At 47.3% G+C, this 14,870-nt stretch overlaps 1 protein-coding gene across 1 annotated transcript; it reads right to left on the bottom strand.

Moving 5' to 3' along the window:
* Window positions 1-290: 290 nt before the first annotated feature.
* LOC128058009 (vomeromodulin-like) lies at window positions 291-13,978 on the bottom strand. The gene is made up of 13 exons (XM_052650391.1): window positions 13,663-13,978; window positions 9,954-10,446; window positions 9,415-9,516; window positions 7,930-8,085; window positions 6,939-7,017; window positions 6,542-6,599; window positions 5,837-5,907; window positions 4,447-4,587; window positions 3,536-3,658; window positions 3,172-3,239; window positions 2,624-2,654; window positions 1,149-1,209; window positions 291-409 (listed from the first exon to the last, which is right to left on the bottom strand). Exons 1-13 carry the CDS (start codon window positions 13,976-13,978, stop codon window positions 291-293), a joined length of 1,818 nt encoding a protein of 605 aa, XP_052506351.1.
* Window positions 13,979-14,870: the final 892 nt, after the last annotated feature.

Genomic DNA, 14,870 nt, shown 5'->3' with positions numbered 1-14,870 from the left:
TGGAGGAGGAAATGACAACTCATTCCAGTATTCTTGCCTGGAAAATCCCATGGACGGAGGAGCTTGGTGGGCTCCAGTTCATGGGGTTGCAAAGAGCTGGACATGACTGGGCACGCATGCACGTGTTTCCAGCCTCAGGGTTAGAACTAACATGGTAACGAAAGGGACAGTAGGCAATGAATCTGCTTAGGAAAGACTAGGGAGACTGGATGGAGCTGGTGAGGCAGCCCAGACAGACTGATGCCAGGGCCCATTGGCCTTCTTCATTACTCTGAAGTGCAGAGTGGGCTTTAATGTGAGAGGAAAATGTTTATATTTCTTTCTCTTACCGATTTAAGCACTTGAAGCTTGGCACTGTTTAGAGAATTTGGGATTGCTCCTAGTGGAATATTCCATTGATTTAGGTTGCCTGAAAAAAAGAAGGCACATCTTATGGTGTGAGTTGAAAGAAACAATGGCTAGGCTGGGTTGTTTTAGCCACAGTCAACTGGAGAATGTCTCTGGGCAGAGTGTGGCTCTAGGGGAAATCTCTCCCCCGCCCCTTCAACAGAGGGATCTGAGTTAAGACAATTTCTCCCAGTCTTTTGTGTGTGTGAGGGTGAGTTCTCAAGGACCCTAGACCTAACTGAAAACCTGATGGGTATAATCGATACCAAGAGATAAGCTGGCATGTCTGCCCTCTTTCTCTTAAGAAACCAGAAGAATTAAGCCTTGCTCTTTTGATTTCATTTGCAATACATCAACCCTCTATAGAGTTCATCATTAATATGCATAGATGGCATTTTATGCCCTATCTCTTGATCATCAGGGTTATGAAGTCATACTCCTAAGTTTCTCAGACTCTGTTATATATGTGACTAGGTGACGTGGTCCATGCTTCTTTCCTCTAAGTGGCATAATGCTGTTCTGAAGACACCTAGTGGGCTGGATTTCATTTGGACCGGGAGAAGAGACATTTGGATTTGGTTTTCATGTTTTGCCATCTCAAGATGCTGCGGTCCCTATCTGAGAATAAAAACGTGCTCCAGTCCCGCAGTGACCAGATGACACTCTGCTCGCTGCTGCGGCACAGGCTGCAGTGTGCTGTCCCGTCCCTTCCTTTCAGTGACACTCACTTTTCTGGTGTTCATTTTACTAGTTCCACATACCAGTAACAGCAAATAAAACTTTCTTCAGAACTTCACGTAGCGCATCTCTTTCTTCCTCCTCCTGAAAGGGATGGGTGGAGTGTTTTTATTAGTACATCTGCTAGCCTCCTGGCTAGTGCTTACATAGTGGAAAGTGGTCTTGGGTTCCTCTGGACATGTGGGCTTTTTTTTTTTTCGTTCTGGTACTGGACAAGGCTTTGTGGGGAGGTGGATCTCAATCTATCCCTCAGGCCTCTAATTCTTTGGGGATTTTCAAAGGCCTTTCAAGTAGGTTTTTGATGCCTTGGGTGGCTCCTTGGCCAGTGTTTCTTGGGCTCCTGTTGCGTTCCAGACATTGCTGTAGGCACTGAGATGCAGCTGTGTGCCCTCAGGCCAAATGCAGTTTCAGTAGTTGGGGAGGATGGACTGTGCTCTTTGGGATCCATCCCGAGTCCCTCTTGGATCTGGTGCTCTGTTTACCTCCCTTCTTTTGCGTTCCCCTCAACAGGACTAGGATTCCACTCTGCCTACCCTTTGCACATCCTGTTTCCTCTACCTGGTTTACACCTTTGCTCCCTGGTAAACTCCTGCTCCTTCTTCAGGGCTGAGTTCAGGCATCATTTTCTCAGTGAACCCACGGTCTGCCTACCAGTTCATGCTGTCTGCCCTCTGTCTTTTCCATGGTCAGTTGATAGCTATCGCATCGGTGTGTGTGCCCTGTCAGGTGGGTAGTTACATGAGGTCAGGGTTCATGCCTTCTGTGATCCTTCCCCCTGCACAGAGCTTGGCCCAGTACAGATAAGGTGAAGCAACCCGGGCTTACACTGACTCCCAGAGTCTACCTCTCAGCTGACATCCCCCTGCCTCAGGGCTGAAACCTGGGACACAGACATATAAGGCTGCTTGCCTCTGAGTGCATGTTGTGTACCTCCAGCCAGTGTGTGGTTACCAGACTCTTAATGATGGGGCTTAATTTATATATGGTTTTAATCTGTCCCTGTCCTCCTACTTAAACTGGAGTGTCACTCCCGGAATCTGGGACCTCACCATTGTTTCATGTTATAGCTTTAGGGTCAGACATGTAGTGATGCTCACTAAATGTTTGTTGAATGAAATTATGTTTGTGTGGAAGATCAAATATCATAAAGGTGGGGGTAGTGAGATGCTCTGGTGAGCCAAGGCCTAATTAGAACCCGCATCATCTTCCTTTCTGTGGACCTTCAAGACTTCCTGGTATATCCGAATTACCCAACACAAAGAGCACAGATTCTAGGCCTGCCTTTAGGTCATTGACTGAGCTTGGGGAACTGGGTTTTAAGAGCTTCCAGAGAAAACCTAGGTTCGGAACCTGCAGTCCTGTTCCACATTGCGTCTGTGATCCAATCTGTGTGATTTTTTTTTTTATTTTTGTGGAGTCCTGTTTTACTGAGTGCCTGGCTTGAAAATAATTTCTCGCCCATCATAGATAAATATTTTGAAAACGCAAATTGACTTACAGCCTCAGGGGGTGTCACGCTGTGTTTAGCACTGTCAGGAAAGAAAATACAAGGAAAAATTATTTCCAAATAACAATTATTAACCAGTGCTAAAGTAGAGTTTAGGTATTAGCTCAGTTCCTTCTTGAAGTCACTTATAAAATGTTGTAATAAATACATAGGAGAAAGAGCAGATTTAAGGTGCATAACAGCATGTGAGTACAACGTCTTTCTGATTTCCCTGTAATGATCCAAGTATTTCTCAAAGGCCTTGTCCATTATTCTTTGCATGTGATTTGAATTTGGTTCTTTTTTTTTTCTTAATTAGAGGATAATTGCTTTACAATATTGTGTTGGCTTCTGCCATACAACAACATGAATCAGTTATAAGTACACATATGTCCCCTCCCTCTTGAGCCACCCCCACCCTCGCCCCATCCCACCCCTCTGGGTAGTCACAGAGCACCGGCTTGAGCTCCCTGTGCCTATACAGTAGTTTCTGAATTGGTTTCTTTTATTGCATCCTAGGCTGGTAAATGGCAAGAGGAGTTTGTAGTTATAGACCGTACCTGACAATCTTGATGGTTGTTTTGATTTTGTTGTTTGAAATCTCACTTGCATGGGAGATGGTGACATTCTGCATGAATATAAAACAAACATGAGTTGAAAATACCTTCACCAGGCTACTCAGCAGACGCGTCATGTTGTGATATGACCAGCAAGGTTACAGGTGAGGCTTGGAGTGGAGGCGACCAGGTCTTAGGAGGCAGCCTACCAGCCTGGTTGGTCTCCTCCTCCTAGGGACACCCAGGCACTCTGACCCCCAGAGGTTTGGTACTAGTTCCCCCTACAGAGCACTCTTCTTTCCATGGGACCTCTGCTCCTATTCGTTCCTCCTCACAGCTCATTCCCGATTTGTTACTCAGCACTCACCGTCTGCCCAGTGGCTATGTTCTCACCATCCCTTTCCACGTTGACCCAGTAGGCGGCATTGATTTTGTTGTTTGGCAGGTGGTAGTAAATGATTTTGGTGATTGCTGCTTCCAGGTTGTTTATCTGCGGTAAAGGAGTCATCGTTTACAGAGTATGGAGAGGGAGGAGGGCTACAGGATGTTGCAGGGTGAGGTATCCATGGATTGCTCAGTTCCATTATTCAGATATTTACGGATCCTGTGGTATGCATTGGTCACCTTGCTGGGTGCTGCCACAGCTGATATGAGCACACAGACACCGTCTCATTCCAGACATCTCCTTTTATCTCATTTCCACTCTCGATAAGACAGTGGGGCCCATGACACAGAAACATGTTTCTATTACTCCTCATCCAGTTTAGAGCCCATTTTTTTCTCTGCTCTTGTAGCAGATAGCTCTGCACTTGATGATTTTGGGAGACTCTGTTAAGGAAGCATTGAAATAGAGCCTGGCACATAGAGAGTACTGAAGATTATGATTTTGTTGTAACTACCTGCCTTCTACCACTTTCTGGGCAGGAAGCAAGTGAATTCCTCCTATGTAGATAAACCCACTCCCTTGTACACGCTGTGAGTGTTGGTTAAGTTGCTTCCTTCACTTTAGTTGCCTGTAAAATGGAGGGAAGCAGCTCTGCCTCCCCGAGCTCCTGCTCCCCCCTGTGCCCCTGCTCTCTCCTTTCCCCTAGTGCATTATATACAAGACCCAATTAGACGACCATTAAGGGAAAATTTGTATCCCATAGCGTTCCTCATCTTTATCTCTGGAAGAGCACTCCAGAACCCACTTGGCATTTCTGCCTTCTCACACTTAGAGGTTGATAGGCTAGACTTAAGCAAAGAGGAGGGTGGCAGGGCCCTGTGGATGAGGCTCACCTTGACAGAGCTCTCCTTGGCACTTTTAGTGACAATCTCCCTGAGCATCATTCGGGACAAAATCACGGCAGTGTTGACATTTTTAGGATCTGGAGGAAGGTAGCTTCCAGGCACAGGGGATTTATTTTGGTTAAAGTAGGCCTAGAGAGAGAACAAGAGAAACATCCCTGTTATTGTGTGAGACTGCCATCGATTTCAGGGTCTTCGAAGGCCTGTCTGTGATGCTGAGGAGTGAGGTGGCCCCATGTGAACCCCACAGTGGACGAGCATGAAGACAAAGCACAGTTGACCTCCCTGCCCCTTTGTTGTGGGACTGTAGGGGAGTCGTGGGAGAGAGGAGCCCCTAACAGAGGAGGAAGCACTGCCGTCTCCAGCCGATTAGCCCTGAAACTGCTCCTTGGTCCCCCAGACCTCCGATTTTCCGAGAGAGGCTACGTGTCTTCATTTTCCAGTGAATTCCTCCATTTAAATGTTGCCTCAGGTAATATGTGTGTGTGTATGCATGTTTGTACCTAACTCACAGTTCTCCCAACCTTACAATGACTGTCTTGTCAAGCACACTCAAGGCTCATCTTATCTATGGAATTCTGGCCTCCTTTGAATGATTCCTCTTCCTTTCGTATACATTGTGCCCTCTGTTTATAAAATGCAAACTGCACATGGCAGGAAGTTTGACAAGTCTAGAGAAGTATGAAGAAGGGAAAAGAGATTTTGAGTGGATATCACTAATATTTCACCTTATTTTCTTTCTTTGCCTGTACATAATATCACTTGTATTTTGCTTTAAAAAATTAACCATACCTTCATACTTGGTAAACATTTCTAGTAATCTCATAGTTAGCTTAGTTATTTCCTTCTAGTTCATTTCCAGTTTTTTTCCCTCCTTTAATGTAAGTATACATTAATACTTGTATTTCTTCGTGCTTAAATATATCTGTACTTGGGATGTTTGTACAGATGGATTCCTGCGAGTAGAGTAAGTGGGCCCAAAACCTTGCCTCTCTTCAGTACTCCTCATGGCCTAGTTTTCCATTCCCTGGGTGACTGAGAGGGTGGGTGGGAGAGTCTGCACTTTTTCTTTCCTTAAATATAGTCTGTTGAATGTCTAACCACTGCTGGGAACATCCTACTGGTCAAGAAAAAGTTGTCATCATTGGGTATGCATCTCAGGCCCTGTGCATTAGAAGTAAATGGAAGGGAAAGCATGGCTGGCCCCTGTAGCAGGCACTCAGCTGTTACGGTAGAAGCCTGGAGATTGCCCCAGGGTGAAGGTCTGGGGATTCGAGAAGGGAGGAAGACTGGTTTGTCATGATTTGGAGTTTATTTGGTGAGTTCAGGGATGTCTCCAGCCCTCTCACAAATCCCATTCATAAGCGCAAAGAACACTCACACAGTAGAGGATTGAAAGACCCTCTGCAGAAATCCTGGAACTTCTAACTTGGTAGTTGAACAAGCCAGTAGCTGCAGGTGGGAGGAAAAGAGAGCCTATGGAGACACGCGCAGTCCCCTGGAGGCTGTGCCCTGGACGCCTCCCTCTCCCTCGGTCCCAGGCAGAAACCTGCTGCCTCCCTAGCTTTTCCACGTGTGTCTAGGAGGAGACTGCGGAGAGGAAGGTGATGGAGAACACAGCCGAAAGAGTCTCGCTGCCCAGGCCCCTTGTTTCGCCTGCTCTGGGTCCTGGGAAATGTCGACAGGTTCCTGCCTGGACTGTCTTGGCCACTGCCATCCTACTGCGTCCTGTTATCTTGGTCTCCTGGATGTTAGGAGACGTGGGAGGGAATTGCTGCTTCCCAGCTTCCTTGGTGTGAGGGTGCTCCTTGCTCAAACTCCACACTGTGTGGAGCTGGGGAGCTGGGACTGGGGAGCCACCAGAGACTCCAGAGGGGCTCTGTGTCCTGTTGTGTCCTGGAGAGTGAGTCACTGTGGTTCAGCGAAGCTGCTAAGTTGCCCCATTTTCAGCCTGGGTGCTTGGGGATGCAGCTTACAGCTCCATTCTTTCCTATCACCTGTAGGATCCCAAAGGAGCCTGGGCCACCTCCCTCCACTGACCTGGGCAGCCCTGCCGGGAGGGTGGGGGTCTGGTGTTTGTACTCACAGTTCTTGCATTTGTTGACATCACTGAGCTCAGTGCCACATGATTTGGATCGTTCAATCTGTTAAAGGGCTCATTTGTTAGCTTTGCCAAGGGAGTGCAGCAGTCCTGTCCTCCTGTCCCCTTCCGTCTGTCCTCCTCTTCTCCCTGTCCTATTTCCTGGTTTCCTTTTTGCCAGAACTCATCCTCCCCTACTCCTGCCCCAACATGGAACATTATCCTATCCTGCTACTGGGGTATTTTGGGCTGGGGGTAGGGGAGGGGATGCTAATGTAGAAACGGGACTCTTGAGGCCTGATGTCCCTCTAGTACCAGACTGTATCTGAGGTAAGGGCCTCTTCCTGTGTCCCCCAGCAACATAGACCTCTGAGGCAGTGCCCTCCCCTGTCCCACGACTTACATTCTCATTCATAGTTACTGTCAGCAGTTGAGAAATGGTGTCATCCAAGGGCAGAGGCAGAGGCAAAACACCTGTGACCCTGGGGAAGGTACATGCGGAGAACATGTATCACACATGTATACCTGTGTGACCCTTAACATTTGCCCAAACATCCATTGATGAACCAATGGCAGTGACGTCCTGCTATTTAATTTGTGCCCTAAGCTCTTTCACCTTCAGTTTTAGTCACTAAGGAAGATGGAAGAATACCTAAGAAAACTACCAAAGCCAGAGAGATGACCCAACAGTCTCACATGGAGGAATTTATCCTTCAGATACCACGACAGTGGTAAACAGACTTGTCTGGGACCTTATTCACTGGTTAAATACAAAAGTTAGTAGCTGGAAAAAACCCAACTATTCCTTGATAAGGCTCTCTTAAGTAAGTGATAGTGTATCTTCATAATGGAGTACTAGACAGTCATAAAATATGAAGAAGCTGTTTATATTCTGATGTGACCAATTCCAAGCAATTTTTAAAAATATCAACAGAGGCCAGAAAAGTGTATATAATAAACCAGCCCATTTCTGTGTGTGTATACACATGCACGTTTGTTGCATATGCAAATAATGTCTCTGAAAGCCAATGGAAAAATTGGGTCCATCGGTTGCTTCCAGGAAGGATAATTAGCCGGTGTATATGGGTGGGAGGGAGACTTGTACTGTATGGCTTTTTGAATCATTTGAATTTTCTAGGTGAATGGATTGCTTATGCAGGAAAATAGAACTGAGTACGAAAGTATGCTTAGCAAAGAGAACACAGGCAGAGTGAGAGAAGGCTATGCTCAGACCCAGTGGGCCATTTGCAAGCAGAGGCCCTTCTCTGGGCCTCCCTTATTGATGGTTCAAACCACTGGTTTGGCTGAGCTGGTCTCTAAGTGTGGTACCAGCAAGGATATCCTGACATACAGGCCACTTGATCCAGAAAATGAGAAAAAATGGTCTCACGTACACCTCTGCTATCTGTAGGTTGACGTTCTTGACTTCGATGTTCTTCCCCTGGACTAGGAGGCTAACACATTGCGTGTTGTTGGTAGAAATTCCAATTTGCAGAGTTACATCTGCATGCACTTGAAATCCCAGTATGCTGACTACAGGTCCTGCTAGGCTGTGGAGAACAAGATGCAGGTGAACCCAGGTCCCTTTGCAAGATGTCACTCAGCAAAGCAATAGGCACTGTGGGAATCACCAGATTATTTGAGTGAGGGTAAGTTTGTGCTTTCCAATAAGTATGCCCTATGGTTGGCCAATCTCCTATGCATAGAATTCAGAGCTTGGCTCAAAGGAGGTATTCAATAAACATTGTCAAAATCACCCTCCTAACCAGTCTTCAAGGGTCTTTTTTTGTTGGGTGGCACCAGGCTGACTTGTAACAAGATGCACATTACAAGTTCACTTTTGTGCCCAGCACTCCCAGCTGTCTGTTGTGTGGGTGACAACGGACAGGAAAAACCCACCATTTACCAGAGCCTGGTCAGATATTTTGGAGAAGATAGATGGTTCTGCCTGACACTGTTAACTGTAGTGGTCACAGATAAGGACTCTGGAAGCTGAACACCTGGGCTCAAATCCTGTCACTGCCATCATTTGGTTGAGGGACTTTGAGCAAGGTTTATAACTGGTTTTGCTAGTTTAAACTGGTTTTCTAGTCTAGAAACAGGACTGCTTTCCTGATAAGGTTGTCAAGAGGCTTCATGAGTTCAGAGTGCCTCAGTTAAGGGCCTGGCTGGAGCTCAATCAGTGATAGTTATCAGGGATATGAATGTATTAGTCCAAGAAATCTTCCCAGTGTGGATTCCCTTGCCCCTCTCACATCTTCCTGGGTGCCCTGGGCCTCCTCTGTTAACCTGTCCTTCCCCCAAATGTTGACATCCACTGAAGACAGGGATGCCTGCCTTTAGTCTTCCCTCTGCCCAACACAGTGTCTGGTACAGAGCAGCAGTTATTAACTACCCATTAGGTGGATGAGTGAATGTGTGTATGCACGCGTGTTTAAATCTCTAGTTTCCTGAGGGCATTTTAATCATCTCTGTTTCCCCTCAACTTCCTAGCACAGTGTTTGTAGAGTGAGCTGACTCTCCTTGGAGAGTCAAGATTATTTGGAAGGCATATTTCCCCTAAGACCAGGGTACATGTTGATATGAAATTCTCCATGGTTTCTGTCTTCATTGCTCATCTATCAGATTATGCAGATTTCACATGGAGATCTGGATTTCTGGCTTTTTTTTAGTACTGTTGGAGCGTGGGGCTCCGTGGTGTTACGTTGCCACCTTGCTCCTCGGGGCAGGAGGAGAGAGGCAGCTGGGCCTGGGCCCCCTTTCGCTCCATCCTCAACCATCCTGCCTTACTCTTTGTTGTCTCTGCTTGGCTCTTAGACACTAGATCTTAAGTCACTAGTCCAGGCTGTCCCAGTTGACTGATTTGGAAATAGGCTCACCCATTTCCACCTATGAAGGCAGTAGTCATGGCGTGGACAAGGATCCCGTTGCCTGTCATGGTTGACGTCATGTTCTCCACAGTCACTTTTTCAACCTCTAATCTGTAAAGTGACAGCATCAAGTATAAGTGTCAGTCCTGGCTCAAGGAATCAGTCTGGGTAACAAGAGAAACACTTGAAGCAGGCAGTTAACAACCTACCCACCCATCTATCTCTGGGACTCCCCAGCCCCCTTACCCACTTAGTTCTTTCTTTCCTCCTTCCTTTTTTTTTTTAAAACAATACAATAGCTCTGGCTCTTGGGGGCAGTTCCACAGACATCACTGCTGCTCTCAAGAAAAAGGTGGCCCAGTTCTTTAAGGTCAACAAATCTTGATCATATTTCCCCCCGAAAGGATAGCCGTTCAGCACTGAGTTAAAATGTTGCTTCATGAAAACGTGGTTGCTCTTTTCCATGGGATCATTGGGAGCGGAACATGAGTTTCTCCAAACAGTAGCTTTCATCTTGTGCTAGACATTAGGGTCAAGGAAGCACTTACCCTAACAAGAGATCTGCCAAGTCGATATTTCCCAGCAGGCCTGTGAGCGCACTGTCGATGTCTTTCGGCACCACACTGTTCAGTATGCCCTCAGTGGTTTCTTTGAGTTTGTCTCCAGTCAAGAGACCAGTGCTGTCGACAAGTGGCAGACTGCCCAGAGCCTCCTGGCCGAGGTCACTGACAGCACTAGTGGCTTCTGAGAGCAATGACTGGGGGTGCTTTGGGGGCTTGTTGCTGCTCCCCTTTCCCAGAATACCACCAAGGCCACCACCTCCAAGGATATTGAGGGGTGCTGTTCTTTTGCCCAGGATACCACCAAGGCCACCACCGAGGCCACCACCTCCAAGGATATCGAGGGATGAACTAAGATCTAACACAGACAGCAGGTCAGAGTTGGACACTGTGGATATCACTTCTCCCAACACACCGGCCAGATTTATCTCCTCACACTTCAGCATGTTCTCTATCTTCGGGGTCAGGGTGGCATTCAGATCTGAAAAGGGTTGAGAGACATGATCCTGCTGCTAGCTGCCCAGCCGGTTCAGCCAGAAGAAGCTTTCCAGCTGGAGAGCCAGCACCATTGAGTTGTGGGACCCATAGCCACTGAATATCATGCCTCCCTGAAATATCAATCCCTGCCACTGCCCACCACAAGGACAGCCTGGTGTTCCAGAAGCATACCTGTCCCCTCTTAGGAGTTAGCCTCTACTAGCACCTACCTGCAGAGAAGGCAATGGCAGCCCACTCCAGTACCCCTGCCTGGAAAATCCCATGGGCGGAGGAGCCTGGTAGGCTGCAGTCCATGGGGTTGCTAAGAGTCGGACACGACTGAGCGGCTTCACTTTCATGCATTGGAGAAGGAAATGGAAACCCGCTCCAGTGTTCTTGCCTGGAGAATCCCAGGGACAGGGAGCCTGGTGGGCTGCCATCTATGGGGTTGCACAGAGTCGGACACGACTGAAGTGACTTAGCAGCAGCAGCAGCAGTGCCACCTACCTGAGACCAACGTGGTATTGAGTATGTTACTCTAAAGCAATTTGAGCATGGCATGAAATGACATAGTTTAGCTTTTGAGCCTAGTAGCCCAGAGTATATACATATAGTCTAGATTCTGCCCCTTGAAGGTCAAGTGGCCTGGGGCAGGCTCTTTTTTTTCTGAGGCCCAGTTTTGCCTCAGGGGTGTCTTGTCCAGGGGTATATGATGGAACCTGCAGCATGATTCCCTGGGGGCAGGCCAAGTGAGTGAAGGCAACGGCACCCCACTCCAGTACTCTCGCCTGGAAAATCCCATGGATGGAGGGCCTGGTGGGCTGCAGTCCATGGGGTCGCTGAGAGTTGGACACGACTCAGTGACTCACTTTTCACTTTTCACTTTGATGCATTGGAGAAGGACATGGCAACTCACTCCAGTGTTCTTGCCTGGAGAATCCCAGGGACAGGGAGCCTGGTGGGCTGCTGTCTATGGGATCGCACAGGGTCGGACACGACTGAAGCGACTTAGCAGCAGCAGCAGCAGCAGCAGCAGGGCAGGAAGTGGCTAGGGAGGTAATGGAGCTAACTGGTCTAGATCTCCTGTTCTCTGTGTGGTTCTGCTCCTCACACCAGTCAGGATGGCCAGCATGTAGACTTTTACATTTAATAATAAATGCCGGAGAGGGTGTAGAGAAAGGGGAATCCTACTCCACTCTTGGTGGGAATGTAAATTGATGCAGCCACTGTGGAGAGCAGTATGGAGTTTCTTTAAGAATCTAAAAATAGAGTTACCATTTCACTCATCAGATCTACTCCTGGGCATATATCCAGAAAAGACAGAAACACTAATTAAAAAAGATACATGCTGGGACTTCCCTTGTGGATGCTGGGACTTCCCTTGTGGTCCAGTTGCTAAGACTCCCCACTCCCAATGCAGGCGGCCCAGGTTTGATCCTTGGTTGGGGAACTAAATCCCACATGCTGCATCTAAAGATTCTGCATGGTGCAATGAAGATTGAAGATCCTGTGTGCCACAGCTAAGGCCTGGCACAACCAAATAAATAAGAAATAGAAATTAAAACAAGCAAGCAAACGAAAAACCAAAAAGACACATGCACCCCAATGTTCACAGCAGCAATGTTTATAATAGCTAAGACATGGAAGTAACCCTAATGTCCACGAGTAAAGAAGATGTGGTACACACACACACACACACACACACACACACACTGGAATCTCAGCCATAAAAAAGAATGAAATAATGCCACTCACAGCAACACAGATGGACCTAGAGATTATTAGACTAACTGAAGTAAGACAAATGCATGATATCACTTACGTGTGAAATCTAAAAAAATGATACATGAACATATTTAACATTTATAAAAAAGAACTGTACTCACAGGCTTAGAAAACAAACTTATGGTTACCAAGTGGGTGGGGGAAAGGATAAACAACATGGATTTGTTGTATACAACAGGGAACTATATTCAATATCTTATGAAAGTGAAAGTCGCTCAATTGTGTCCAACTCTTCGTGACCGCATGGACTATACAGTCCATGGAATTCTCCAGGCCAGAATACTGGAGTGGGTAGCTGTTTCCTTCTCCGGGGGATCTTTCCAACCCAGGGATTGAACCCAGGTGTCCTACATTGTGGGCAGATTCTTTACCATCTGAGCCACCAGGGAAGCCAGTATTTTATGAGAAACCATAATAGAAAAGAATATGAAAAAAGATATAAGAAACTGAATCATTTTTCTGTACACCTGAAACACTGTATCGACTATACTGCAATTTTTTTAAAAAAGGAGATCGGCTAGCTGCATGAATCATGGAGGATTCATCGGGTACAGTACTGCAGCGAAAATGAGCGGACCAGAATTTCTCATTACAGCACAAATGAACTGCCTCAGAAACGTTTAAGTTTGAGTGACGGTGCAAGCAGGTCACGTTTAGAAAACTTTGTAGCATTTAGTGCAAATATTTATCTTGAGAAGGAGTATCCGCATGTCATAAAATATAAAGAAATGGCAGGAGGAAAATAATCAGGCCAGAGGCCTTCTCAGGAGAGGAGATGGAGGGTGGAGCGGTGCAACCCCAGTAGGAGCCTGGGGGTCTTCAGTCCTATGGCCCGTTTCATTCCTCAGTGTCAGTGGTGGGTACAAGGGTGTTGCTGTTGTTTAGTCACTAAGTCTTCTCTGACTCTTTTGAGGCCCCATGGAATGTAACCCTGGCAGGCTTCTCTGTCCATGGGATTTCCAACTCAAGAATGCTGGAGTGGGTTGCTCTTTCCTTCTCCAGGGGATCTTCCTGACCCAGGAATCAAACCCACATCTCCTGCATTGGCTGGCGGCTTCTTTACCACTGAGCTACCAGGGAAGCCCCCCCAAGGGTGTTAATTTTATATTCATATCGTTTAAGGTTTTTATTTTTTATGTCTGACAGTGAAATTAACAGCCTCTACTACCAAGTCACTGTTTGATGGGTTACAGCTATCACATGTACCACTGTCTGAACTTCCCTCCGGCCCGCAGCGGTACTGCTGCACCAGAATGTCTGCGAGTGGGGTTCTGGGCAGCTGTTTTGGTAATAAGCTCCAAAGGTGATACTGCTATCACCTCTTATTTCAGAACCACCTGTCCAGAGGTGTAACTAGCCTTTGGGCTTGGAGATGAAAAGCATGTGTGAAGGGGTAGAAAGTCAAAGCTGTGCAGGTAAAACGAATCTTACTTACAGTCATTGAGTTTGCTGCTAGACACAAGGTATTTGGCCACGGGTGGACATCTGGCTCTTGAGGTGCCAGCTGCACGTCTCGGAGGTGGAGAGCCTTTTCTGATTGAGGAAATTCTGGGGACTTGTGGGTCAGGCACACTGATCGGGAAATGAACGGGAAGCCCAGAGGTTATTTGGTAAGGAGGGGCTCCCAGCTGTGAAGGTGTGGTCGGTAGGTCAAGCGCTCCTGCCTGGACGGCTAGCATGATGGCCAAGGCCCACAGGGTCAGCATCTTGTGGCCGATATCTGCAAAGGAGGGCTTCATCAGACACCACATTCCCAGTGGACCACAGGGCTGCCAGCATGTTTGTCTTGGTTGTGCACATGCCAGGGTCCTAGCTCTTGTAGGAAGGTGCCACTCACAATGTCAATATTCTGATCGGTATACTGTATTCGAGGGACAGCGTTTCAGCCCATGACAGTCAATATCTTGAGGAAGGGCCCCTTTTTCTACAGCCTCTTTAACTTTGCGCAGAGGTGTCTATGGGCTGGTGGGAACCCTGTGAGTACAGGCCATGCCCTGCCCAGATCTTAACTGTACGGTCCCACATTCTCCTACCAGTCTTCCGGATTCAACTAGCCTTGCAGTGATCTGAGTCACCAACTGGGGAACTCAAGTGTTTTGAATGATCGAGCTGCGAGTGTTGTCACTCCTGTGGTAGTCAAGGTCTCTCCTTGTTTTCAGGCAGCCAATGTATAGCAGTGTCCTTGTTGATGTGAGCTTATCACGTGCCAGTCCCTCTGTGGAGTGTGAATGGATGTCAGTTGCTTTAAACTCCTCACGGTGCTGAGATGGAAGGCCTGTGTTCTCATTTTTCACTTGGTAAAACTTGTGTTTACAGAGTGGCCAGTATGCTCACCTTTACCCACTGTCTACCCCCAGCTGGTAGTTTTGCCTGATCAGGACTAAACCACCCAAGGAATCAGCCCTAGGCTTGGCACCCTCCACTCATTTGGTCATTGGGCTATCCTAGCATGTTAGCTCAGTGTCATCTCCCTATGAGTGAGACCATCTCGGGGCTTCTCTGACTTTTTAAAGCCCATTCCCTTGTTCTGGGAGAGCCGCTGATTTTGTCCGATGGTGGCACTGGTCAGTCCACACTATGATATTGGTGGCACCATAATGTAGGAAGCTCACCTGTGTGTGTATTGAATGACTGAGTTAACCT

This window comes from Budorcas taxicolor, chromosome 13, assembly GCF_023091745.1.
Source record: "Budorcas taxicolor isolate Tak-1 chromosome 13, Takin1.1, whole genome shotgun sequence".
Taxonomy (NCBI): Eukaryota; Metazoa; Chordata; class Mammalia; order Artiodactyla; family Bovidae; genus Budorcas; species Budorcas taxicolor.
This window is presented reverse-complemented; position numbering and strand designations above follow the sequence as displayed.

Coding starts and splice junctions, on each gene's coding strand:
- LOC128058009 (XM_052650391.1), bottom strand. CDS start 13,978: ATGTGGTGTCTGATGAAGCCCTCCTTTGCAGATATCGGCCACAAGATG. Junction 9,517..9,953: donor TTGGCAGATCTCTTGTTAGG/GTAAGTGCTTCC, acceptor GTCACTTTACAG/ATTAGAGGTTGAAAAAGTGA. Junction 6,600..6,938: donor CAGTAACTATGAATGAGAAT/GTAAGTCGTGGG, acceptor GCCCTTTAACAG/ATTGAACGATCCAAATCATG.